General features: G+C 49.8%; 1 protein-coding gene across 3 annotated transcripts in view; it reads right to left on the reverse strand.

The window, feature by feature from the left end:
- The window catches only part of ITSN1 (intersectin 1), a 248,394-nt gene that overhangs the window by 28,647 nt on the left and 192,361 nt on the right, over positions 1-27,386 (reverse strand). For 2 of the 3 annotated variants that reach the window (XM_060098531.1, XM_060098530.1), the window contains 3 exons: positions 24,429-24,546; positions 22,548-22,739; positions 20,696-22,178 (listed from right to left, as the gene is read on the reverse strand). In XM_060098531.1, coding sequence (XP_059954514.1) covers positions 22,177-22,178; positions 22,548-22,739; positions 24,429-24,546 — 312 coding nt within the window. In that variant the 3' untranslated portion in view covers positions 20,696-22,176. Of the gene's footprint in view, positions 1-1,408; positions 1,516-3,333; positions 3,456-20,695; positions 22,179-22,547; positions 22,740-24,428; positions 24,547-27,386 lie in introns of those variants that run through there. The other variant, XM_060098529.1, reaches the window with a different exon arrangement.

A 27,386-nucleotide genomic window follows, 5' to 3' on the forward strand; every position in this document is an offset into this window, starting at 1 on the left:
AAGAGGTGTTAACTTGTAGGTATACGTTCAACAGAAAACCTTTTCATCTATTTCAAAACAACCTGTCTCCAACATTTTAGGTTTAGTACTTGTAGGTTCAGGGGTTAACTAGCCCACCTGCCCCAGGTGACAAGGCAGCCTCTGTCCAAGACAAGAGTGGGTGCTCAGCCCACCCTAGGGCCCAAGCCCAGCACTTACGAGGGACCAGGCACTCGCTGTCTAAATGCTCCCTAAGGAGACCTGTATGTGGTAGATCCTATCACCCCCATTTTACAGATGAGGACACTGAGGCCCAGGGAGCATAGGCGACTTGCTCAAAGCAGGTAGGCAACAGCAGAGTGTGAGCCCAAGAGCCTGACCCAGACCTACGCTAGAAACCTCTACAGTATGCTTCTCAAGGGGGGTAACGGAAATACTTTCTCCAAGGCACCCCCATGCCGCCATCTTTGATTAACATCTTCTAGAACATAGAGACAGAAGACGTTAGAGTTTTTCTTCACAGCCACCTCTCTGCACCTCTCTGTCCATCCCTTCATCTACTCCCAAACACACTCAGGAAAGTGGGGACCTGAAATCACTTTATAAAATCCCAGGGACCACATTCAGGAAATAGCTGCTTCCCAATTATATGAACCTAGAGATCTGGAATGGACACCAGTTCCCAGGGCCTGTGCTTCCTCCTGGCCCCCAGGATCACCACGGACTTCATCTGTTTTCTAGCAAATGGTGTTATACTGAGGGCCTGGTGGACACAGATTTGGAAGTTCTTTTTAAGAACTGGAAAGGACTTTTGTGATGATGTAATCCAATCCCTTCCTTTTACAGGTGGGGAAACTGAGGAAGGGCAGAAAGTCGGGCTCCAAGCCCAGGTCTCCAGGCTCCTGGCCCAGTGCTTCTCCCTGGCCCTGTAGCTGCCTCTGAGAATTAAAACAGGAATAAATAAAATAGCAACTGCTCCAGGCCAGCTTCTCAGAGGCCTATCCTGAGAACTGCCGCCGACCGTGGCCATGAGCGGTCCCACCGTTTCCCATCTTCAGGAGCCAAGAAAGTCTCAAGAGACCAACATTCCTCCAGTGGAACCAGGGTCTGAGGCATGGGGTCTGCCCCCCGCCTGGATGGAGCTGGCCAGCGATTAGGAGCCAGAATCGGCCCAGCTCCGTTCATTCTAGAACCATGGTAAAAGCAGGAACCGGGATGCCTGAGCAATCCATTCTCCCCAATGAAAAACTGGGGGTGTGTTTCCAGAAAGCATCAGGGCAAGGAAGAGCGATGGGTCTTGTGAGTGGAAAAGAGGAAGAGAGGCAGAAAGAAACACAGGGCGGCATGCACGGAGGGGACACACGGACGACGCCGCGTAGCAGGGCCGGAGCGCGAGGGCAAAGACAGGCTGGGGAGAGGAGAGGCTTACTTCAGCAGTTTGATATTACACATAATCAGGTCCTTCCAGTTAACAAAAATCATAGCACCCTCTTTCTCTGTCAGCAGCTCAGACTCCATCAGGGGTTTCTGAAAGATCTACAGATGCAGAAAACGAAGCAGTTCAGAAAGCAAACAGTTAGCTTAAAACTCAAACGCACGCACACACCGATCTGTTCAGAGCCAGGGGAAGGACTGAGGCATCTGCAGCTTTGGCTGGGAGGCCCAGAAGCTGTGGAGTTTCTGAAGCAGGTGGCCCTCCCTCTGCCGGGGGGGATGGGGAGGTGGTGGGTTCCCATCAGGTCCACACTGTTTTACAGGGAGGCCCACGAAACTCTGGAGGACAGGCCTCAACTCCGCCAGGACTCAGCCGGGGGTCTGGACAAAGGCACTCAAGCCCTCACCTGCCATGGTGAGGAACTGGGCACAGGGGGGAAGTGGAGGGCCGAGAGGTGCATGGGGTGGGGGGCACTCCCGCCTTCCTGCTCCCAGCATCGGCTGCACACACAAGCCTCAGGAAGTCCAGGGGAGCAGCCCTGGCAGGCGGGCCCCCAACCAGCAGCCTGGGGACAGGATGGACTCCACTGCTCTGCCCGCAGCCTGGGCTGGGCCTGGGACACAGCCAGCGAGTGAAGGCCTGATGCCAGGTGGGCACTGCCCCTCTCCGGGACTCCGGGAAATTGAGGAGTCTGCCCAAGCGCCGTGTGGGTCGGCAACTCACAGTAGACCACAGGTCTTGGCTGAGCCCCACGTGGTGAGCCCCTGCCTAGAAAGAGGTCGTAGCTACCATTGCAGGCAGGCCACTCGCTGGAAGGTATCTTAGGGACCAGGACAGCCTGTCTTTGAAATAAACTTGGCTGGGCTGAGGGTGATCCCTTGGAGCCCAGAGTACTTCATGAGTCTTTAAGCCGATGTTGAACCTGGCATATACCAGGCCACTGCACAACGTATCTAAGAGGGTGACACTCACAGCCTAGACATCCAAGACTGTATATTTAGTGACTGTCATGTGTCTTGAGAAAGGGACACCTTTTCATACCAATGCTCCCTAAGCATTAATGATGGCCTTGGGGGCCATCAACTCATCAACACTGGGTCATCGAGCAATGCCTTTCCGGGTCATTAAGACTATCAGAGGAGATGGTTTCACAATAGTCGGGGTACGGGGGTTCCCAAACTATCACGGTACTTTTCAAACTATAGGGTGACCCCAAGGTCCAGCTCTGCAAACCCCTGTCTCCTACTACGGCAACCTCCCATGCGTATGGACCAAAGGCTTCCTGAAAAGCAGAACTTCCCAACTCTGTACCTCCCCATCCTCTGGACTAGGCAGACAAGGCCCTTCAACAGCTCCCTGGGAGGAGAGCCAAAATGAGACATCGTCCAGGACGGGGGAGGGAGGGTACGCACGGGGCCCTGGGAGGAAACATCTTCATTCTCTACAACAGATTTTTCTGGGGGGTAATATGTAGCATGAGGAATAACCAAGATATCAGGCAGATGACTGCCATCTTTCAGATGTCACCGCTGAGGGCCAGGGAGATGATGCTCTATGGCATCAATTAGTTGGTGGCTGATCTGCAAGTTCTCTGAACCGAGCCCAGACTCCCACCTCACAGCCCATGTGTCCCCTGTCAGGCACTCCTCATGGGCTCATCTAACCCTGTCTTGAAGGGTCTCTGCCCCTCTGTGGGTAGGGCTCACAGATGAGAATTGTGAGTCCGTGGCCACAGAGGAGAATTAAGCATCTTCTCTTGGGTAAGACTCTCCTCTGTGATGTACACTCCAGATGCTCCCATACCTCCGAAAGCTTCTCACACTGGGAATCAGGACCCAGCCCTCCTTGACAGAGTCCCTGCCTTCCCCACCCTCTGCCAGTGCCCCCCACCCCGCCCCAGCGCCCCCAGCTGCCCTTACCTCTGTGACCAGCTGCAGGTCATTCACATAGTTCTCCTCCGTGACAATGAGCTCGTGGATGTATCCCTGTCGCTTTCTCTCAGTTGGGGTCAACATATCCAAGAGGTGTAAGTCTGAACACCCTGCAAAACACAACCATGGGGACAATTTAGTCCAGGTCTAGGGAAACCTGTACAGCTTCATGGGGAAGATCCCCAGGGTCCTCGTGGCCGCCGGGCCCTGTGGTCTCACTCCAGTTAAACAGTGTTGTCCCCTAAAAAGATATGTTCAAGTCCTATCCCTGGTAACTCTGAAGGGGACTTGTTTGGAAATAGGGTCTCTGCAGATGCAATCCAATTAAGACGAAGTCATACTCAATTAGGGCGGGCTCTAGTCCAATATGACTGGCGTGCTTATAAGAAGACGACACAGAGACAGACAGAAGGAACGCCACATGACGACAGAGGTAGAGCCTACAGTGACGTGTCTACAAGCCAAGGAACGCCAGGGATTGCTGGCAGCATCAGAAGCTAAGGGAAAGGCATGCAATAAATTCTCCCCTGAAGCCCGCAAAGGAACATGGCCCTGCCCAAACCTTGATTTTGGACATCTCACCTCCAGAACTATGAGAAAATAAATTTCTGTTGTTTTAAGCCCACCCAGTTTGCAGTCATTTGTTACAGCAGCCTCAGGAAACTATTACAGGCCTCACACTCCTGCTTCAGCAAAACCACTAAAAGAGTGTCAAGAGAGAAGACTTAGTGGGGACTTCCCTGGCAGTCCAGTGGTTAAGACTCTGTGCTCCCAATTCAAGGGGCACGGGTTCGATCCCTGGTCGGGCAACAAAGATCCCACATGCCACATGGGGCGGCCTAAAAACAAACCAAACCAAACAAACAAACAAACAAAAAAACAGAGTAGACTTAGTAACAACTGGCTGACATTTCCTGAGGGCTCTCACCATGCCAGGTGCTGTACCAGGAGCTCTGAACACTGACAGTTGTGTTTAACGCTCACATAGACACTAAAATCATCCCCATTGTACAGACAGGGAAACTGAGGCTCAGAGAGGTTGCCTCACCCAAGCTCTCTCAGCTGGGTGGTGGAGAAGCTGAGATGGGAACCTGACACTTTGACCCCAGAGACTGGGCTCTACCCCAGATCACTGCTGTTGGATCTGAGCTACAGGAGGGCACATGGTTATCCTGAGGTTGGTTTTTGGAGGATGAAATGGCGGTGCTGAGGCTCCTGATGGGCCCGGGGATAGGGCAGAGGTGGGGCACATCCAGACGTGGCTGAGCAAACTCTCCTGAACCAGGCTGCCGTCCTGCACCCACGGGAGCTGAGCAGTGAACCTACAGGCAGAGAGGGAACTCCTCCAGGTGCAGACGGCCGGACACAGCTCTGGCTGCAGGTCCACAAGGAGTAGGCTCTGCTGACGTGGGGTGGGGCATGCACAGCCGGTGGCACCCGCCCTGGCCTCTGCTCACTTAGCCGGTTACTTGGGGTTGGTCTGCTTTGGATGCTCTCGGGTTTCGGGCAGAGGCTGTCCCCTGCCCCAGGCACACTGGAATGAGGGGCGTGGAAGCTCGCGGCTCTAGGGAGTACCCCTCCTGCAGGTCTGGACCTACCTTGTCCAGGTCAGTGGTCCCCTCACCCCTGTCCTTTTAATCAGGGGTTCTTTGTTTAACCACCAAAACCAGATTTGTAAAGAAGACTGGAAGGTGGGCTTCCCTGGTGGCTCAGTGGTTAAGAATCTGCCTGCCAGTGCAGGGGACATGGGTTCGAGCCCTGGTCCAGGAAGATCCCACATGCTGCGGAGCAACTAAGCCTGTGTGCCACAACTACTGAGCCCGCGTGCCATACTACGGAATCCCACGCGCCTAGAGCCTGTGCTCCACAACAAGAAGCCCGCACACCGCAACGAAGAGTAGCCCCCACTCACCGCAACTAGAGAAAAAAGCCCTCGTGCAGCAATGAAGACCCAACACAGCCAAAAATAAATAAATAAATAAAATTAAATTTTTAAAAAATTAAAAAAAAAAGAAGACTGGGAGGTGTCTTGGATATTGGTGGGGGTGAGGCGCTGAGTCCCATTCACTTGCTTTTCGCATCCCTTCTTCTCCCCACAAGGGGGTGCTGTGGAGCACAGTGCGGAACCCCCTGCTGGACCCCAGTGGTTCTCAAAGTCGGGTTCCTAGACGGGCAGCATCAGCAGCACCTGGGAGCTTATTAGAAATGCAGATGGTCAGGCCCCTGCTGACTAGATTGTGGAGTCAGGGCCTGGAATCTGATTTAACAAACTATCCAGGTGACTTTTTAGGTACATTCACATCTGAGAAGCCTGCTCTGAACTATCGGGGGTTCCTCAGAGTTTCCATCTTCCCCCGAGGGAGTTTCTAGGCTCGTGACTGATGTAGTCTATATGCTGGAAGCTTCTGCAAATATAATGATGCCTCTGGGGTGAACAATATCATAGACTTCTTGGTAAATGCTTCACTGTGCCCAGAATTAACTCTGAGCTGGCGCTTCCAGCCTTCAGTGTTGTCCCCTCCCCTGGCCAAATGCCCTCTCTAGAGTGCTGGAGCTTCTCTTCCTGGGACAGGATGATGCCAGGATGCGCAGAGGGATGCCAGGAAAGCATCAAGGCTGAGCCATCATCATGTCAACACCCTCCACGCCCTTCCAGCCGAGACCTCATTCAAAGCCATGGCAGTGCAGCTAAACTACAATTCCACAGGGCCACGGGCTGAGAATGAGCCTTCGCGTAGGTCTGCAGATGTTTCTGGGACTCGGGCCCTCTGCTCAGCCACCAGCTCGGCCTAGCTGTCCGTCCTGCCTCGGTGCCTTGACTGTGTTTTATTAAAACAATTGCATCAACAATGAATTCTCAGGAAGGAAGTCATGGTTGCTCACCTGGGGGGCTCAGCCAACCTCCGCCAAGGTGATGCGTGAGCCCCGGCTTACCGGAAGCTGAGTGACGTCACCAATTTCTTTAGCTTTCTTTAGGAAAGCCACCCAGGAAACACTTGAATTTGGGAGGAAAAATCTCATTCCTGCCTTATTCTTACCAAGCTTTCCTGTTAGTGAGTCCAAGGGCCCAGGGGTAAGGCCATTTCTTGTTAAAGGGTAGAATACAGCCCTTGCATTACAGACTTGTATGAACTCAGGGAAGCAGAGTCTCCCCTGCAATTTTCAGGACATTCCTTTCTGCAGGGATATCAGAATACTGGTACAGACCAGCAGCTCTAAAACTCAGTTCCCACACACTGTGCAGTGACGTTTGCAGGGATACAAACATTGGGCTAGTAGTGGACACTGGCTGGAACAGTCTCCAAACGTCCCCATAGGTCACAATTCCCCTTGCAGAATCTGGTGGATGCTATGAACTCTTACCTCAGAAAACATATGTATACAATGCACACAATATACACATTTTGCACACAACCTTAAAGGATTGGCAGACCCTCTTGAAGCTTGCTCATGGATCTCATTCCTTCATTCATTTGACAAATATTTACTGATATCCTACTGTGCTGGGTGCTGGGAATTCATGATGGAAGAGGAGAAATGCCTGACCCCCAGAGCATAGAGCTAAGAACCCTGGGATCCTCGGCTGCGGGTGATGCCGTCCCCCAACAGGCTGAAGGCGGTACTGGCCCCACTACAGGCTGAAGATGGTACTGCCTGCCCACAGGCTGAAGATGGTGCTGCCCCCTACAGGCTGAAGATGGTACTGCCCCTCCCCAGGCTGAAGACGGTACTGCCCCCCCTACAGGCTGAAGACGGTACTGCCCCTCCCCCCAGGCTGAAGACGGTACTGCCCCCCCTACAGGCTGAAGACGGTACTGCCCCTCCCCCCAGGCTGAAGACGGTACTGCCCCCCCTACAGGCTGAAGACGGTACTGCCCCTCCCCCCAGGCTGAAGACGGTACTGCCCCTCCCCCAGGCTGAAGACAGTGCTGCCCCCCCTACAGTCTGAAGACGGTACTGCCTGCCCACAGGCTGAAGATGGTGCTGCCCCCCCTACAGGCTGAGGGTGGTATTGCTCCCCATCAGGTTGAGGGTTGCACTGCAACCACCTCCCAACTCCAGGCTGAGAATGAATTCTTGGTTGTCATAATGGCTGGAGGTGGCTGCTGGAATTTGGGGGTGCTGAACCAGGGCTGCTAGATGACCTTCAATATACAGGACAGAGAATGGCCCACCTCCAGTGCCAATAGCACCCCACTGAGAAACGGTGACATCCCTAGAAACTGACAACTCTGCAGCAAGGATGGTGCACATGACCAGAGATACACAGAACGACTGAGGAACCGGACACAAGGACCTGTGAGGAAAGTTGACAGGAACTGGCTTGCTTTGGATTTCAGAAATTCATTCTTCTGAGTCTTCAAGTTTCACACAGTGTGGTTTTGAAGCTCAGAGCCAGAGCAACAGCAGAAGGTCCAGGGTGGATTTGGGGCCACTGGTCTAAGAATCCCAGGTGCTGAGGCCAGTTCAGGGTGAACTGATCGTCTCCTGCTCATGGGGGTGAGGGGGCATGAGAAGGCTGCATGGCGTCCTACTCTCGGCAGCTCCAGCCTTCGGTCAATCCACCCAGCAGGCTGAGAAATATGGGGGGGGGCAGTGCTGTGTGACTCTAGGCTACTTGCCCCAACAAATCCCACCCTGTGCTGGCCCCCCAACCAGCCTGCCTGGAGACAGAGGGATGGTCCAGATGGCTTCTCCAGGACCCAGAACCCAATAAACAGCAAAGATTTTATGGGGAGATTCGTCTCAGCATTATGTGGCAACAATGTTGGCTTGGAACAGTCTTTTCAGCTACTGAACTGACCCATAGGATGCTGCTTTAAAAATCCTTGCTGATGAATGCCAGACCAAGAGAACCATTAAAGACTTGAAATAGGTGCTTTGAACTCAAAAATATCCTTCCTTTGAAAATTTAATATTTAGAAAAACAAAAGAGTTTAAAAACTCCATTATTCAGAGCAGGGTAAGTGGAAAAGACATTTCAAATAGAGAGTTTTCTTTAGGGGTGGAGGGATGTGGTCCTTCTCTCCTGTGGGAACCAGGATAAACATGCTTTGCTGGCTTCCTTTCCCAGTGAAAAACGAGAGGGCAAAGCACAGCAAATAAATTTCATGGACATCTCGGCATGATGGAGGGATTCTTATAACTAACTATAATCCACTCGCAGCTGAAATAATATGGCAAATGACTCCAGGCAGTCAGAAATGATCCTCAATTACAACCCATGTAAAATTCCTAATCTGTGTGCTGTCCCTTATAATTTCATATAGTTAGACACATTTACAGAACAGAGAGAGCCATGATGCCCCTCTGAAAGGATTTGAGTCTGGGGCACTGCAGAAAAGTATCTTACCCCAAAAGGCCCCTCAGTGGGACATTGCTCATAGGAACAGCATAATCTAAATAAATTGCTTTTTTACAAAAGTAATGCACGAACACATGCTTACTGTAAACAGTTCAAAAGACATGAAGTGTCGAGATGTAGGGTAAAAAGCCCCCTCTCCCTACCCCAATCATTCTACTTCCTTTCCCAGCAGGGACCATAATTTTAAAAACCAAACCAGGCCCCACAGCAAGCTGGCCACAGAGCAAAGCAAATAAACAGGCTTCATTCCTCTTATGAAAGGGCCAAAATATACAATGAGATGGTCGATAAATATGCATTGCATTCCCCATGAAGTCCAAGAGACACAGAAATAAGCAAGGTAATGTCCTTGTCCTCAAGGAAACTCACAGCCCTGGGGAGTGACTGGACATGAAAATTAAATTTAAAACAGCAAGCAACAAAGAATGGGCCTGCGGGCTGTGCTGATGGTGGAGGATGCAGCAACTCAGAAAACTAGATGCTCTCAACCCTGATGGAGGAAGGTTATATGAGGACCTGGTCCTCCTTGTGCCAGGCTTCTATATGGCCAGGGAGGATGGGGCCATTATGTTGGGGACATGTGGGCCAGCATGCCAGGTAAACACAGAGATGCTATGGAAGATAAGTGTGGAAGTAGACAGTAGATAAGGTGGGAAGTAGATTACAGAGGCTGTGATGCCAGAGGGATGGGGGAGAAGCAGTATGGAAGCTTGGGCGATAGTTTTTCATCTTTAAGGGAAAGGATCTACCAATGTCTGTGGGGACATTCAGTCCAAATCCTCTGGCTAAATGGCCCTGGGTCAGCAGGATCCATGTTAACTGGGATCCTGGAGCTCCCGTCTACACAGAAGGCTCTTCTCCAGGGTTGGCCTGAATGTAGGAAATGGGAGCCTCATGGCCCTGGTGTCTCCTGCCAGGTGGGCACACTTCTCTCAAGGCTACACTGGATTCTCCTGGGAAAATGGATCCAATCGTGTTGCCCTTATTGTCCACAATGGATGTGACAAAAAGAAGGTTCTGTGGTCAAAGCGCTTTGTCCTTGCCCTGCAGCCGATGTCTAAACTCCCTCTTCTCTAAGCTGTGGCCTGCCATGGCCGCAACTGTGCTTGATGCTGGGACTCACTGATGAAGGAGCAGGACAGGCGGTTGTCCTGCAGGAGCTTCGGTCTCTGCTGGAGGCTGGGGCATCCCATCTGCACTCTGGTCCTTGCCGACTCACAGGCACCTCGTAGAGGACACCATGCACCCTCTCATCCATCCCTGAGACCTCAGAGGTGCAAATCCTTAAGACTGGATTTTGATGGGGGTCTAGAGATGCCAAGTGGGCACAGAGACCTGTGGTGAGAGGTAGGGGAAATTCTACCTGATGGCACCAAAGACCCCCTGAGCTATGTCTGGCTGAGCCCAGGCATCCCTCTGCAGCCTGTCCTGGGGACTCCTCAGGGCCTTCTACTCAGCTGCACTCAGTCACAACCTGGAAGCTTAAAAGCGCCAATGTGGTTTCCAGATAAGCTTAATTGTTTCCCAAGAAGGAGAATCCAGCTACATGGGCTGCTGGGCAATTTAATGACTGTTGAGAAGTGGCGAAAATCAAATTACTCTCAGGGATAAATCATCTCTTAATTTGGCATCAAAAAGAATGTTAGTAATTTTTTTTTAATCAAAGGCATATCATTCATGGCTTTATCACCGATGTTGGAATTCCTGGTGTGGCATCAAGTGCCCCATGGTCTGCATTTGTTAGCTAATTCCTGGCCTCATTTATGTCACCATCCTTGTTTTTCTTTCTTTCTGAGTTCCCGTTGTCAATGTGCTCTATCCTGCAGTATTTTAGTGGTCCTTACTAGCCGCTGTAAATAAATCTTTTGAGTACACAAGGCAGATTGGTGTGTTAGAAGTACAAACACACTTCTATTGCAATATGAGGAAGGAGGCCATAATGTTTTTTTATATAAGTTTATTTATTTTATTTATTTATTTTTGGCTGCATTGGGTCTTCATTGCTGTGCGCAGGCTTTCTCTAGTTGCAGAGAGCAGGGGCTACTCTTCTTTGTGGTGCGCGGGCTTCTCATTGCGGTGGCTTCTCTTGTTGCGGAACACGGGCTGTAGGTGCGCGGGCTCAGTAGTTGTGGCTCGTGGGCTCCAGAGCGCAGGCTCAGTAGTTGTTGTGCACAGGCTTAGTTGCTCCGCAGCACATGGGATCTTCCCAGACCAGGGCTTGAACCCATGTCCCCTGCGTTGGCAGGCAGACTCTTAACCACTGAGCCACCAGGGAAGTCCCAAGGCCATAGTTTTGATGAGAGGGATCTGGGAATATTTTCCAGAGGAAGAGGAATTTGAGTTGGGCTTTCCTCAGGCAAATGTCAGGGTGGGTGAGTAGGAGTTAGGGATCAGAGCAGAGGGGCAGTCGGAGAAAAGGGCAGCAAGAGTGGGGTGGTGGGGCCAGAAGGCAGGGGAGAAAGAGGGAAGCAGAGGCTGGGGTACCAGGGAGAAAGGAAAGTTAACACGGATGCTACTCTGAGCCACATGGTTCCAAGTGCTGCACGTTCACGGACTCACGAAATCCTCCCCAGCAATCCTATGTGGTAGCTACTGCTGTTATTCCCCATTGAACAGACAGGGAAACAGGCACAGAGAAGTTAAGTAACTTGCCAGAGCCTCAGTTAATAAAAGGCAGAGGGGATCTTACCCCAGCGTTCTTTCTCTTGATCACTATGCCTCTCTTGCCTGGTGGAAGGGTGATGCATCAGTCAGCCAGGCTGCTGTAACAAAGTTCCACAGACTGGGCGGCTTGGACAACAGAATGTATTGTCTCACAGTTCTGGAGGCTGCAAGTCCAAAATCAAGGTGTCAGCAAGTCTGGTGTCTTCTGAGGCCTCTCTCCTCGGCTGGCCATCTTCACCCTGTGTCCTCACATGACCTTTCCTCTCTGCGATCATCCCTGGCGACCCTTTGTGCCCAAATCTCCTCTTCTTAGTAAGGATACCAGTCAGATTGGATGAGGACCCACCCTGATGGCCTCATCTTAATGACCTCTTTAAAAGCCCCTTCTCCAAATTCAGTCGTGTTCTGTGGTATGAAGAATAAGGGTAAGGGCTTCAACATATGAATTTTGGGGACACAATTCACCCCTAACAGGTGAGGAAGTACAGTCGAGGAGGCCCTGAACAATGTAGCTAGGTGTCTGGATTTTCATCTTTGGTTGGGGAGCCAGGGAAGGTCTGGCTGTATTTTGGGAAGGTCACTGTGGCAGCTGCTTGGAGGATGGAGGGGGACATGGCTCTCGAGTTTGGCTGCACGTTGGAATCACCTAAGGAGCCTTTAAAAAGCCTGGCGTCCCTACTGTACTGCAGACTCATCGAATATGACCAGCTGGGGTGCGACCCAGGTGTCCATGACTTGTAAACCTCCCAGGTGGTTCTGATGTGCAGCCAACGGTGAGGACCACGCCATGAGAGGGAAGCTTGCCTGGAAACAAGGCACCTGGTGTGAAGAGGGAGCAAGACTCAGAAGCTAGATCTGTCCAGGCACATGCAGGATGAGAGTGGCCACAACCGCTGAACCGAATCCAGCCCAAGGCAGCTCACTCATGCCACTTGTCCAAGGAGATGTGATGGCCGTAACCACAGAATGTCATCCTTTAAGGCCATTCACACCCCGGAGCCCAGAGAACCTCTGATGCTCTGTTCCCGGAGGCCACACTGCTACCACCACCTGACCCCCAACTCCAGGGCTAGAGCTGGAAAGGTCACTCTGCTTGATGCCCTCATTTTACAGATGGGAGAGCAGAGTCCAGAGATGGATGGTGACTTCTGTGATCAGGAATAATACCTTTGCTCTTGCTGTCTTGGAAAGTGGAGACTCACAAGGAAACCACGAGCTTTTGAAAGAGTGGGGCTGAGGGTGGCCCATACGCATGGCTCTCTCAGTCCATTCCTGGATGATCTGGTTGAGAGGACGCTCCTGTCCTCGGAGCCAGAGGCTGTTGGGGGTTGGTGGCAGCCAGACTGGGTCAAGGCAGCCAGGTCTCCTCTGAAAATGACCTTGGCTGACCAGTCCCAGGGCAGCCCCAGCCCATGGGAAGCTCCGGACATCAAACCAGCTCTGGGTGGTCCCCTGTGGTCTCTCCTAACTTGGCAAACTGACCCCGCTGGAACACAAGAGACCACCTGAGCCCGTGACATCTCCTGTTCTTTCTCAGCAACTGCAGAGATGCCCTCAGGTCCCTGCTTTCATGGAGCTTCCATTCTAGTGGAGGGGAGACATAAAACCAAACACAAAATCAATATATATTATTCAGAGTGGCATAAGAATGATGAATAATAAGTCTCATGATTAACAAGCTCATTTCCTGTTCTAAGGTCTTCTCACATGGACTTTTTTTTTTTTTTTTTTTTTTTGGCTGCACCGCACAGCTTGCGGGATCATAGTTCCCCAACCAGGTATCGAACCCAGGACATGGCAGTGAAAGCGCCAAGCCCTAACCACTGGACCGCCAGGGAATTCCCTCACGTGGATTTATCTTTTCAGAGTGGTGCCTTCCCAGGCACAGTTGGTGCAAGGTTCTAGGCCACACACAGCGGGGAGACTGGACACTGGGGTGCGTCCTTTCCCTCCAGCCTCGCTGGGGATGAAGAAGTAAGCCTGCGGAACGACGGGGGGGCAACACCAGACTGTCCACCACTGACTCTTACTGAGAAACGGCTGAGAGTGAGGTACCGTGGGGAATACACAAGTGTGAGAGGTAGGGGCTGCCCTCCAGTTTCTAAGCAGATGGGGAGACTGGGCATCATTCAGTACTAAACACAAAGGCAGGTACCATTGCTATTTAGTGTTTGTAGGTCTTCATGGGATAGGACCTGGCTCCCAAGAAGCTCACAGTCTGAGGAAGGAGGGAAGAGTATCTCTGTCTATGCATCAGCCTCCATCCACTCAGCTTATGTACGGTAAGTAACTAGCATTCAGCAAAGAGCTCAGACATGGCGGGTTAGAGGGGCTGGCCAAGGCAGCAGAGAAAGGAGGGGTGAAGGTGGGCAGACAGAGCAGGGGAAGATGGGGTGAGAGCATTCCAGCTGGGGCCCACCAGTGGCTTCAGCTTAATGCAAGAATCTTGGAGAGGTGGTGAGGAGAGTGTGGTGATAGAAGGTCTGGCTGCGTACGACTCGATGGGCAGGGCAGGGCCAGTGATGGGGGTCCACGGACCCAAGCACACATACCACCTCCCCTGGACGTGCAGGCACACACAGCCCTGGGAGGAAGACGAAGCTCAGGGAGGTTGAGTCATGTGATCTCCAAGGCAGGGAAAGGCTCCACGTCCATGCTGTCTGCCCAGCCAGGATGCCACAGTGGGGATCAGTGATGAAAGTGGACCTTTCTTTTTTTCTGGCTGTGTCACACGGCATGCGGGACCTTAGTTCCCCGGCCAGGGATTGAACCTGTGCCCCCTGCAGTGGAAGCATGGAGTCTTAACCACCGGACCACCAGAGAGGTCCCAAAAGTGGACCTTTCCATCAAGTAATTTGGAGGTCAGAGGAGGCAGTTTTCAAGAGAGCCAGTTGGAAACCCACTGGGCCGACAGAAGCCTGGACTTCTGTTTAGGGTCATCATGGTGACCCAAAAGGTAGAAGAAGGAACTAGAAAGAACATTAGACCAGGATGCTGGAGACCAGCCTGGGACTTCACCTCTTTAAGCATCAGTATCTCCTCCTGGAAGCCAGAGTGGCTGCAGCCCCTGTACCCGCAACCCGTTCTGATGCCAGAAACGTGGAAGGTTTGTAGATGACAGAGGCCACTAATGGTGGTCCTGTCAGCAGCTCAGAAAGGAAGACCCTGGTTGGGGAAGGCTGAGCACAAATGGGCAAATAGGTAGGAATACATGATGAGAGGGCGGGGCAGGGGCTGCGCATGGGCAGGAGAAGGCAGCAGATCAAGCGGGGCCTCATGAACCAAACGCAAAATTTGGGTCATTATCCCAGGAGGACTGGGACCTCCCTAGACGATTTTAAGCAGCATTAATTGGGTTTTAAAAATAGCTCTCTGCCCGTGGTGTGGAGAAGAGGCTGGAAGATGGCGAGCATGGAGCAGGTACTGGGTAGAAGACTAGTGCATCCTTATGGCAGGAGCAGGAGAAACTCATCAACCCTTGGGGCCTTTGCACTGGCTGTTCCTGGGGCTTGGAATATGCTTCCCCTTGACGTTTGCATGCCGACTCTTTTTCTGCAGTCAGATCTCCACCCCTCCACGTTACCTCTCCAGAGAGGCCATCTGCTATAGCCCTGGCCTTCCGTCACACTTGTCCCAGTTCATCCACCACTAGCTGAAACGATTCTGCTCATTTGTCTGCTGGTGGCTTCTTCCTGCTTGGAGAGCAGGCACCCTGTCTGCTGGGGTTCTGCTGAGCTCAGCCTCATCCCCTGGATCCATATTCCTCAGCCGAGATTCTCAAGGAAGTAGCGGGAAAGGAGTTGCTTGCTGGAAATCAGCAGGCAGGCGGTGTCCTGAGCCCTTGATACAGTCAGGGGGAAAGGGGAGGGAGAGGATGGGCAGATATACTTCCGCCCCTTGAGGATGGGGTAGGGTGAAGGCTCCTGCCTGAGATCACATCAGCGGAGGATTCAGATGTGTGGGGTCCTTCCCAAGGGGGCCTCAGAACCCCAAGGCAATGCCCCAGAGAGGAGGGAGGGCATCCTGGCTTTGCCTCCTGCACTGGGGCAGACTGTAGGGCTTGCAGTCTGCTGGAGGCCCGGCTAAGAGGGCAGAGGTGCCCAAGGCCCAAAGCTCTGGATCCTGAGAAGCACCTCAGGGTGTGCACAGCGGGGTAGGAGAGAATTAACCTCCAGTCTTCAAGTGTGCTGGGGGCGGCTGCTCTGGAGACAGTACCTTGGGGAAGCAGCCCCTAGTGATACACATCCCTTAGCCAAGCTACATGGTTGCTTTAAAAAACGAGTTTCTGGCATGTTTGGGGGCTGAACGTTCCAATCTTTGCTGGCAAGAGAACACAAGGCCACAGAATGCAGTGATGAGAAATAAAGGACCCAGTGACTCAATGCCTGTGTGACAGGTTTATTGTGGAGCGCCGCATGGGCCTGCCAACACCGTCCACAGACGTGACATTTAAAAGCCTCGTGCATTCCACTGGCTCTGTTGGTCTCCCCACTGCCAACCAGCCATGTGAAACCCGGGGCGGCTTCTCCCCCTCTGCCAGGACATCTGCCGAGACTGTGGCCCAAATCCCAAATGCCCCTGCACGTTTAGGGAGCACAGGAAGGTGTTTGAAAAAGCTGCTTGCTTTGACATGGGCCAGCCTCCCGCTAACAGAGAAGGGCCCTGATTTGCGCACAAATGAACGAGACGTCTGACAGTTTTCAGGGAAGCTGTCCAAGGTTTTCTCTCTGAAATCCCCATCTGCAAAAGCGCGTTTTCTGAAAGTCTTAAATGCACACAATCCTGTGCTGTCTGGGTTTAATGTAAGAAAACAGGAAGCCAGTTAAATGGATTCCGTGATGCTCACCGACCAGACACAGATGCCTTTTCTCCCCAGCAACAGTAACAACAAAGCTACTATCTATTAGGAACTTACTATCTGCTAGGTGTTATTATGATCTCTCCATATGTAAACGAGGAAAATGAAGCATAAAGAGGTTAAGTAATCTGCCCACGACCACACAACTAGTGAGGGGCAGAGCTGGGATTTGAACCCCTGCTCTGAACTGCCATCTTGTATTGCTTCCTAGCCTCTAAAAGGGCCCAGGATACAGTTATGTGGGTCCCCCATGCTCCCCTCTACTATCTACCCAAATAGAATGTTCCAGGGAATTCCCTGGCGGTCCAGTGGTTAGGACTCGGCACTTTCACTGCAGTGGGCCCAGGTTCAATCCCTCGTCAGGGAACTAAGATCCCACAAGCTGCAAAGCACAGCCAAAAAAAAAGAAAGAAAGAAAAGCAAGTGTTCCAAAATTTTAAGAGAAATGGAGTCAAATATTACACTAAACTTGTAGATAAGTTGTGTTATTATATACAGCAGCCAAGGAATGAAAATTGAGAAGCTACAGCAACATGTGTTCCTAGGTTGGCCCAGAGTGAGGGCAAGCCTGTGTCTTTGGAAAATTGGCCTGCAGTTGCAGTGAGAAGGACTAAGGTTGAGGAAGCCAGTGGCGTCTTGAGCCCATGTGCTGAGAGGGGCAGCAATATGTTGGAATCCTTCCCTCCCATGGCAGCCCCAGGAGCAGGAGGACCACACAAGGGAAGGGGAACTCGCTCTCCATCTTTCCACAGATGCAGTCACTGATGATGTGGAGGTGGGTGGCTCTGAAGCCCTGGCAGAGATAGGGCTGCTCTTCTCAAATGCACAAGCCAGAGAGTCTGGGAGCTGCCTTTGAGAATGTCACTGTAGCTCCCAGACCGTCAGTGCCCTCAGCTACAAAGTGCAGGGCATGTGCCCAGTGTTCGCCAAGATTTCATCCCGGGGGGAAGGGGTAGCACCTCTGCATGTACCTGCGGCCACTGTAGACCTTTTCCTATGTGGGGCCTGGACCGCAACTAAGTGGACTGGGACCAAAGGGGACTGTGTGTGGCAGGAACCGAGGTGGGGAGGGGCAGCTTGGGGCATGTAAGGGGAGTCAAGTTGTTCAGTACTCTGAGTGCAGCAGCATCGTTGATGAAAAATGGCAGCTCAAAGGTGCCTTTCCCCCTCCTGTGTCAGTTAGGAGAAAATACACCCAGAGGAGACTCTGTCCAACTTTTAAAAACATGATGGGCTGGGTCAAAGGAAGGGATGCTTCCTCTTTTGAAGCTTGTGACATCATCTGACATTATGTGCCAAGCAGATGTGGGAACAGCAGCTGTCAGCCTATGCCAGAATCTTCGAGTGATACTTGTCTGCTTGCTGGTGGTACTACGGGCTCACCATTCACCCACTGTTACCAAGCTACTGACATGGGCATTTAAGTCACCTGTAAATCACTGTCTCTCTTTGTCCGTCTGTCTATCTGTCTCACACACACACACACACACACACACACACACACACCCAGTCTGCTGACAACATAAAATAATAACATCGTAGCGTCTAAGAGGTAGCATGCTTAACAGGAAGTTGCACTGATACAATTTTATAGCTGATTCTCATTTTCTACAAACAAAACCTTCAGTTTTTGTGACTCAAGTTATATTATTAAAAAATGCCCAGGGAGTTTTCAATGTAAAGAACAGAACCTTCCTAAGAGGCAATGGAAACCTTTGATATGGAATCACCACACACTAGGAAACATTCTGGAAGTCTGATTTTTATGTGTGGAATTTTCTTAAAGAAAGGCCCAAGAGAAGTTTGGCTGAAGTGAAATGTTCACATCAAGCTATCGTGATCCTTGACCTTATTATGGTTCCCTATCCTACCAGATCCAAAATACCAGACATTTTGAAGAAAGGGCTATTTTTCTGGGCAGTTTTGGGACTGTTGGCATTCCATGTAGTTTCCATAAAAATTCTCTTGGGTATTTTGGGAACTAAAAAGAATGAATAGGATTAACTTACAATTTTGCTAGAAGGAAAAATGAATATTCACTTTCTCTCATAAGTGATTTTCACTCTGCCAGGAAACAGGACTGACTGATTTGTTAGGCCTGTTCCCCAGCTGAGACCCGGGCTGGCACGGAGACCTGGTCCAGACGCAGGGGAAGACGCCCTGGCATCCTGGTCCTCAGCCTCCTGCACTGACCAATGAGCGAGAGGCTTCAGGAGCAGCCCCTTCCAAGGAGACTGTAGCTCTCAGGAAGCTCACACCTAAAAGTGGAAGGGAACTGCAGAGACAGCCCGGCCTCCTCTCCGGGGGTGACAGACTGCGTCCCAAGAACCGGAAGTCGGTGCTTTCCTCTCATTCACTAATTCCCGGTCCCACCCATTGGACAGGCATTCTTGAGCACCTACCCTAGTATGTGCCCGGAGATCATATAGTGTATTAGGTGGAACCACATGAAACTGCCGTTTTATAGGTAAAAAACAGGAGTACTGGCAAATATTTCATACAGTTAAACCCACCACTTCGAAGGTTTTCCTAAGCTAGTGTTAGCAGGTTTGTCTTCTGATGGCATCAGAGAAGATGGAGAGGACCCTGTCACCACCTGCTGGGGGATCTGGGCCTACTTCCAGAACAGGGTGGACATGCAATGATGTAATACACTGTAACTTTACAGGGGAATGAATCCTTGCTTTAGAGCGGCTTCTCCCAGATACCATTTTATGCGGAGGCAGCCTGGAGTTTGGACCACGTGGCTGCCTCCAGCTCTCTGGGTCCTGCTCTGCATGGGCGGGTCAGGCGGACACAGGAGAGCCAGCTCTCCTCTTCTTGTCCACGTGCCACTGGGGCAAAACTGTACCCAAAGTTCAGTCGCAAGTATATTCACCCAGAGCAACCAGGAGAGCAGTACCCACAGCAGCCAGTGGGATGAGACTAGGGTTTCTCAACCTTGGTACTGGTGACACCTGGGGCCAGATCGCTGTGGCCCCAGGGGGACTGTCGCTGTGGGGGACTGTCCTGTGCATTGTAGGATGTTTAGCAGCATGCCCAGCCTCTACCCACTGGATGCCGTAGTCTTCCCTCCCTCTGGTTGAGAAGCACTGGGTCAGAGGGATACTCTACAATCCAGTGCAAACTGAATGATCCGGGAAGGAGAAAGAGCAGTTTCCTGGGGACCAACCTGTGTCAACAAACCCAGAACACAGCCTAGAGGGATGATCTATGGAAAGGGGCCTGGAGAGAGTTCTAGAGAGTATTATAGAGCATTACCCACCTTGGCAACTGCATCCCTGCTAGCCGAACTCAAGGCTGGAAACACTGACTTATACAGGTGAAGGGGTCCCGGCCAAGAGACGGGGTTTCGCTCACAAGGGGGTGGGCTGGGGGACAGTGACAGGGATCTCTCCGCCTACCTCTGGGCCTCGTGTGACATCTCTGCCTCAAACAGCCACTTCTCTGCCTGGCTTCATCCAGCTCCTACCCATCCTTCCGGTCTCAGCTTACACATCCCTTTCTCCTGGAAGGGTTCTCTGGTCCCTCCCTTCAATGCCCTCCCCGCCCGGTCGGCTCTGGATGTCCTGCTCAGTGTTGCCTGGCATCCATATTTCTCCTAGCATAGAACGTATCATCTTAGCGCACACACGCATGCACACACACACACCCACACACCCACACACACCCCACATATATTTATGTATAGATGTTTATGCAGTAGTTTGGTTTTCTGCTTGTTCCTCCCATTAGAACATGAACTTCATGAGGACAGGGACCCTGTCTCTACTGACGGAGCAGCACACTCTCCCTAGAACCCAGAGGGGCGTCCACACCCGATGGATCTCTCTCCCACAATATTTGGTGAATTGATGAAGGAAATCACTTCTCCACTGAATGGCAGGGGAGGACCAGTAAGTGAAGTTCCTGAACGGAACCAAGCACGTGGTCATTGTAGCCAACAGCTCCATCAACGTGTACACCAGTTTGTTTCTGCAAAGCCAATGAGACTGGAGTGTGCAAGGCAGAAACGATGGAGAACAACAGTATGGAAGACGTGAAAGTTTCCGTATTTACCCACATCTGTATGTTCAACAGACCCTTGTCATGATATATCTTTCGGACAAATGTTTTATACTGAGTCACATCACACACCTGCCAATGTATCAGTACCATGTACCCAAAGCCCAATGAGACAGTTAAGCACAAAGCTGGGTGGTAGTTCTATTCTTCAGAACCAGTATTATGAGGGGTAACTGTCTGCATATTGATCAGGGAGGGGTGGGTAGCAGGGTAAGAGGGAGGGCCGCTCAAAGAAGACTCAGTGAGGCTCTCATGGCGTCTGTATCACAATGGACAGCAGGCCACCTGCTCATGTCCAGTGTGCTTGTTCCCCGTCACCACTGCCAGCTTCCAACATCAAGAACACAGAGACATTTCCGTCTAACTTTTATATGAAGAATTTAATTATCTATACACATAACTAATTCAAAAGTTGTATTACAGTTGTTAAAGCCGCAGGTTTATATATTTATATATTTTACATTCATCTCCATGAAAATACTGACGCGCCAGTGAATGAGGGGGAGTCCTCGTTCTCGGCACCATGTGAGTGGAGAAAGACCTCTACACAATCGCCAGCACGGAATCCCCAAGGGGAGAGACGTAGAAACAGAAGTTCACTACTGTTAAAAAGTCATTAGTAGAACCGCTAGGTTGTGCTTGAGGCTCCCTGCCCCCCACCCTGTTTTCTGTGCTGTCGGCAACGGCGTTTTTATTGAGAGCTTCCAACTAGTGTTTAAAAGACAAACATGGCTTTAGCTACAACATATCCAACACATCAACGGACCATGAGCTCCATTTCATATTAATCTGTAGAAATTCCACAGTCTAGTTAAAAAATGTAAACATTGGAAATTAATTGCAGGGAGACTCCTATACATTCTTTCTTGTCAAGAAAATTACTTGTTCAAAATATGTCATTCCATGAAAAGTCACTGGAATAAAACTTGGTGTAACAGAGACTAAGGCGAGATTGCAGATATTGTTGATCGTAACAACCTCAGTGGTGGTGTCTACGGATTTATGGTATGAAAACACGCAAAATTAAAAACCCCAAACAGAAAACACCAACTCAACCAGATAAATCTGAGACCGAACAAAAACACAGGTGCTTTCTCGTGTGGCTACAAGGTCACTGTGCAAAATAAAATTAATGTAATATGATTAGAGCATCATACAAGATAATAGCTTTTGCCATGGAAAGAACTAATTTCTTATGTACAGGATGTATTATTACATGCTCAACAAGGTACATCTGATACACACAAACAAGCACAAAACAGCTTCTGTTTAATTGGCCTTGTTCTACACGTCTTTAAAACAGATATACTGAACTCCTCTGTACTTCTATAGTAGGGGGTCGAAAACCCAAACGACACAATTTAGTTGGTAACACTGGACAAAATGAAAAAAATACATCAAGTCTCAGATTTATGGACATTTGGAACATTTTTTAATAGCACATGCAGCATTCCTTGATAGTGGGTCTTTTTGCAAAACCAAAAGAGCAAAGAAGTAATTCGTTTATTTTTTTATTAAAAGGCTAAGATATTTATTTTAAAATAATTTGAAAACTATTGAAAGCACCTGTGCAAAGGTGGGAGGAAGTCAATTTGAGTCACTAGGAAAGCCACAAAAGGACCCACTACCCTGTGTATTTTTGTAATTTTTTTGCTTCTATCTGTGCAAGTAATAACTCAACATTGCCATCACATGCAACTAAGGTAAAATGAGGTAAACTGCTCTGCAGTGAGTTCTTCTACTCAGAAGGCAGTAGGTGATCATGCTGGAAGTCACATGATCAAGGCTGCATCTCCCATCATCCCTCTGGGCAGTGATATGGGATAGTGGGTCTCTTTGAGGACTTTCAAGCCTGAGGGGGGGATGGACAACATATGATTCCTAGAAAAAGGAGGAAAACAACACATAAGCAAAACAAAACAATGAGCAAAATTCAAGCTAGGAAAATGAGTCAGGCATGTAAACAGCATGGTGCCAAAATGATTAAAAAGAAAAAAAAAAGGAAAAAGGGGGGAGGGGAGGGAGGGGACATGCTACAGAAGGAATGATTTTTTTTTTTAAGAAACAAAAAACAAAAACCCCACGAGATAAAGTCTTGCATTACAGAAGGTCTTCAAAGAGACTGTTGCGAATGCAGCAATGGTCTAGCTTTAAGTTCTGCAAACAAAGCTCAGCAGAATCAGAGCAATGCTGCATGTTTCACCATGAGATACCAGAGAGGAGAGGCAACCGAGGCACCGGGGCACTTACATTGCTGGCTGGGGTCCATGTCTGTGGTCAGCTTCACGTAATTGGACGGGAAGAGCCCCACTTGCCCGTGGACTTCTCCTTTCCACCAGTCGGGGTCCTCCTTGTTGAGGACGTTGATGATCTGGCCCTTGTTGAAGGCCAGCTCGTCGTCATTCTGCGCGGTGTAATCGTACATCCCGATCACCTGGCACACTGCAGGAGACAGGCCAGGTGAGGGGCGGCGGCACACCTGCGCGGCTCGCGGGACGGGCTACCTGGGGGTATTAGGTACTCTCGTGTCTCATCTGTGTCCTTTCCGAAGAGGACAGAAGGAAGTGGAGGGCTCTGAGGGGCTTTGTGTAGTGGGGGCAGTAGAGGAAGCCGGAGGATTGAAAACCAAGACGACAGCAAAAATGTCAGACCAAGCCTCGAGTTTCTATCATATCTTCCTCTTTTACACGTTTAGTTGTCAGCAGAAAATGTACAGTGATAACTGAAAGCTTCCAGGGAATCATTTCGATTTGAGTGCAGTGGCACTCCTTCAAAATGCTGACTCTGAACATTGGCCCAACTTCACACACAGCTGCATATCATGGGGACTTCACTGTTGCTCTTTATTTCTTGTCTGTTTTTTTTTTTTTTTTTTAAGGTGGAAGGTAATTATCATCTGACCTCCAAAAAGTTCGACTCTTAGTGAAAAGTAAAATCAGTGTTTTATTCTGCTGTACCTTTGTGTCTCAAAGTTTTCTCTCAAAGAAAGAAACAATTTCCACATTCAAGAACAATTTTTTTCTCATTTTTCCCTCAAAACTATAGGAGGTTACACTGCCTTTATTCCTTGGCATTTTTACACTTCAGATAAAGTTTGCCTAGTTAGGTTTTACCCCCAGTTAATCTTTCCTAACCAACCTCTATACGGTCTTAGGCTTTAAAGATGCTCCAGCTAATTCAATCACCTCAGCAAACTATTTCTGCGGGTTTTGACCAACCTGATGAAGGGGACGCTGCCAGGTCTCCCCAAGGGAGAGGAGATCCAGCTGGCACCACACCCCTCTGCCCACATGAGGCCACGGCTCAAGCAAAGGGGCCCAGCTGTAGCTGGGAACCAGTCACAGTGTTGGCCAGTCCTTCCGTTTCTTGCAAAGGCTGCCAGGTTTTAATCTGATTTCGCTGGGGATGTACAGCATAGACATTTAACCACAAGGTACTGGAATGAAAACTGTGCATTTTCCACAAGTGCCACCCAAGCACAGATGGCTTAAAGACCTAAAGCAGAAGTCTGCTCCCCTAACCTCGCCCATCTCAACTATTACCGAAGCATCTAATTTGGTCTCTTCAATCAGAAAATAGCCAACTGTCTAAGCTGCGGAGCCCTCCGTTCCGTTTTAGCCCTTTAGGAGAGCGTGTATAACATCCTGTCCATTAAGCGCAGCCCCTCTGTTCACAGGAAATGTCGCAGGGGAGCTATTTCTGTCTCAACTGAGCGGCACATTACAACCAACAGAGCCCTGGGGCCTCCCAGCTCAATCTCCTGACCTATTTAGACCCCGGCCATTTATTTTTAGGAGGCCCTTTTTGTCCCCTCACCCCCTAGCCCAAATTCCAATTTAAATAGCTGGAAGGAAATCAAGAGAAAAATCTGGCTTCAATGGCATAGCATTCAGGGCCCCTTTAGGAAGCCAGTTCCAACAAGGGCTCTGTTGTACCCAGCACAGCAAAGCTGCTTCGATACTTGGTCCTTTTGAAAAACATACTCCATATCACATTAGCTGGGTGTCAGCCCCAGCAAGTACAAGAAGCGCTTACAGCCAGTGTGAAAGACAATCTAAGCTAAAAAAATTAAGTGGAAAGGCTACCATGACGCATAGACCATTTTCTGAGCAGAGAGTATAAACTGCTTACCTGCTGGGAATGCTGCGGGCTTTGGTGGCTCTGTCGGAGTGATTTTGCTCATCCCAGGGCTTAAAAGTTTGACGTAGTTAGCAGGGAACCAGCCTATCTGGCGCTTTTTCCCACGTGCCTAATAACAAAGAATTACATTAAAATGTTTCAAAGGTTCATGTTCTTTCATGTTATACTTTACACTTATACCAAGTTTACATATAACTGAAAAACAAATGACATCAATAGTACAATCTATGGATTACTGTATTACAAAATGAAAACATGCCAGCTAAAATTCAAATTGTGGCAGCTATCAATCAGCAAAGCCTAGAATGTTCTGGCATGGGCTGGACTGTGTGGATCACAGAGTACAATGTAGTATGTACAGGATGGAAAACTCTGCTCATTTAACAGCTCTCAGCTGTCATTTTCAGGTAATGTAGAGATTATGGTTTATGCCAATGTTATATATGGATTTTAGGAATAATAATAATGGCAGTCAACACGTGCTGGGTGCTTTTTATGAGCCAGGCCTGTGCTAAGCACCTTATCTGCATTTACCTACACGACAATTCCAGAAGGATAATACTATTACTACTTCCGTTTCCCACTATTGCTATTCCTAGTTCCCAGATAAAAAGAGTAAGGCTCAGAAAAGTTAAGTGACAATCTCAAGGTTACAGGCTAGTCAGTGGCAAGCCAAGATTCACAGTCACATCTGCGATCTTCTTATGGAGAATAACTGTACATATACAAGATGACATACACGCAATATATGGAGGACACAAGGAGTCTAAACTTCACCTTGTTTTAAAAAACCATCAGGCTTATGTGATGAATCAGCCACATTTTCCACCACCATTCCTGCCTCCTTCACTTTAATCTAATTCGACACAAAATCCATTCATTGAGTGTTTACATGCTGGGAGTTGTTGGAAGGGGATAGTATATGACACAGAGGAACTTATAATGAAGTTGGCGAACCAAGACTTGCACTCCTGACACAATTCCATGAGATGAAGACTCTAGTTAGGGATAATGATAAGTGTTATAACTACCCTTCTGCACATCACCAGGAGCAGAGAACTTCACTTACAGCACGTACACACACACACACACACACACACACACGCCCTCTAGAAGCAAGGCTTTGATAAAAACAGCTGCTTTTGGGGACAGGGTGGGAGGGAGACATGTGCATTCCCTTTCGTAATTTTTATTTATTTAGTTATTTATTTTCGGGGGGTCATGACGTGCAGCATGTGGGATCTTAGCTCCCCGACCAGGGATTGTACCCGCACCCCCTGCAGTGGAAGCACGGAGTTTTAACCACTGGACCGATAGGGAAGTCTCTTGTAATTTTAAAATTTGAAACCATGTGAATATATTACCTATTCCCAAAATAAGGAAATAAAATTAAGAGAAAAGGACACTTCCCACCATCTTACCTCTGCCTTCTCATCTGATTCAGTTTATCAAGAGGGATACTTCTGGGTTACTTTTAGAACGCCGATCAAATTTCACTTTCCTTGGAGTCTGACAGATTTCATGCCCTTGGCTCAAGGACTAAAGTTCTAATCCACAGTTAATCCACCAATGGTTGAAGCCACTCCTTTCAAAGCTCCCCCATGTTAATCTACTGAGTATATACTGCCGTAGGTCTCACAACGACTCCACCATTTCTCCCATCCCTGCAGCTTCACAAGGGCGGAACACAGAGCTCACTGGCAATTTCTTCATTTGTGTATCCACAGGGGAGAAGGGCTGGTGAAAGCACCAGAAGCCCGCCCTGGGCACGGCAATTGTGGACTGCAAGAGCCACTCAGGACTCTCTTTTGAGCAAGGTACAAGGAGGGTGATGATGAAAAAATATGGTTTCTGCCTTCAAAGAGCTGATAACCTACAAGAGGAAGTAAGAAATAGGCATGGAAGTAATAATAGCCACGTCAACACTGAATACCAAGAGTGGGGCAGGCATCGGGGCCACCACGGTTCACGGGAAGAAGATGTCGCTTCTGGTGGGATGGTCATAGAAAGCTTCTGGAAGAAGTGGGATTTGGCCGGCTTTTGAGGAACGGGGGAGAGGTGGAGATGACCCTGTGGGGAGGCGCTATGGGCAAAGGCAGTGAGGCACCGGGGTCTGAGGGTTGCTGCTTGTTTTCAAGAGAGCAAATCACCGAATGAGGCTGGAGTAGAGATGTCGCTGTGAGAGGTCAGACCGGTAAGACGGGTGCTGGAAGAGGACGAGGGCATCTGAGGGGAGTCTTGGCCAGCAGGCTGATGAGGAGGGCCAGTGGGGACACCCCCTTTTTTAAAAAAAATTTTTATTATTGGGGTATAGCTGTTTTACAATGTTGTGTTAGTTTCTACTGTACATCGAAGTGGAGTTCTCTGTGCTATACGGCAGGTCCTTATTAGTTATCTATTTTATTACATATTAGTGTATGTATGTCAAGGGGACACCCCTTAAGTCTTCAGAACAGGAGAGTCACATATGGATGGGAAAGCCAATGAGGTGACAACTCTCTACAAGAAATGAGACCCACCGGTCTGAGGAAGGCCTGCTCCTACCCAGTGAAGAAGGAGACATATTAAAAGGGGGAGTGGAGGGCATTCCCTGCCGGTCCAGTGGTTAGGACTTGGCGCTCTCACTGCCGGGACTTGGGTTCAATCCCTGGTCGGGGAACTAAGATCCTGTGAGCCATGCAGCCATAAAAATCAGTCACTAAAAAAAAAAAAATTAGGGGGCTTCCCTGGTGGCGCAGTGGTTGAGAGTCCGCCTGCCGATGCAGGGGATGCGGGTTCGTGCCCCGGTCCGGGAAGATCCCACATGCCACGGAGCGGCTGGGCCCGTGAGCCATGGCCACTGAGCCTGCGCGTCCGGAGCCTGTGCTCCGCAACGGGAGAGGCCACAACAGTGAGAGGCCCGCATACCGCAAAAAAAAAAAAAAAAAAAAAAAAAAAGAAAAGAAAAAA

The sequence above is a fragment of the Mesoplodon densirostris genome, chromosome 5 (genome assembly GCF_025265405.1).
Source record: "Mesoplodon densirostris isolate mMesDen1 chromosome 5, mMesDen1 primary haplotype, whole genome shotgun sequence".
Taxonomy (NCBI): Eukaryota; Metazoa; Chordata; class Mammalia; order Artiodactyla; family Ziphiidae; genus Mesoplodon; species Mesoplodon densirostris.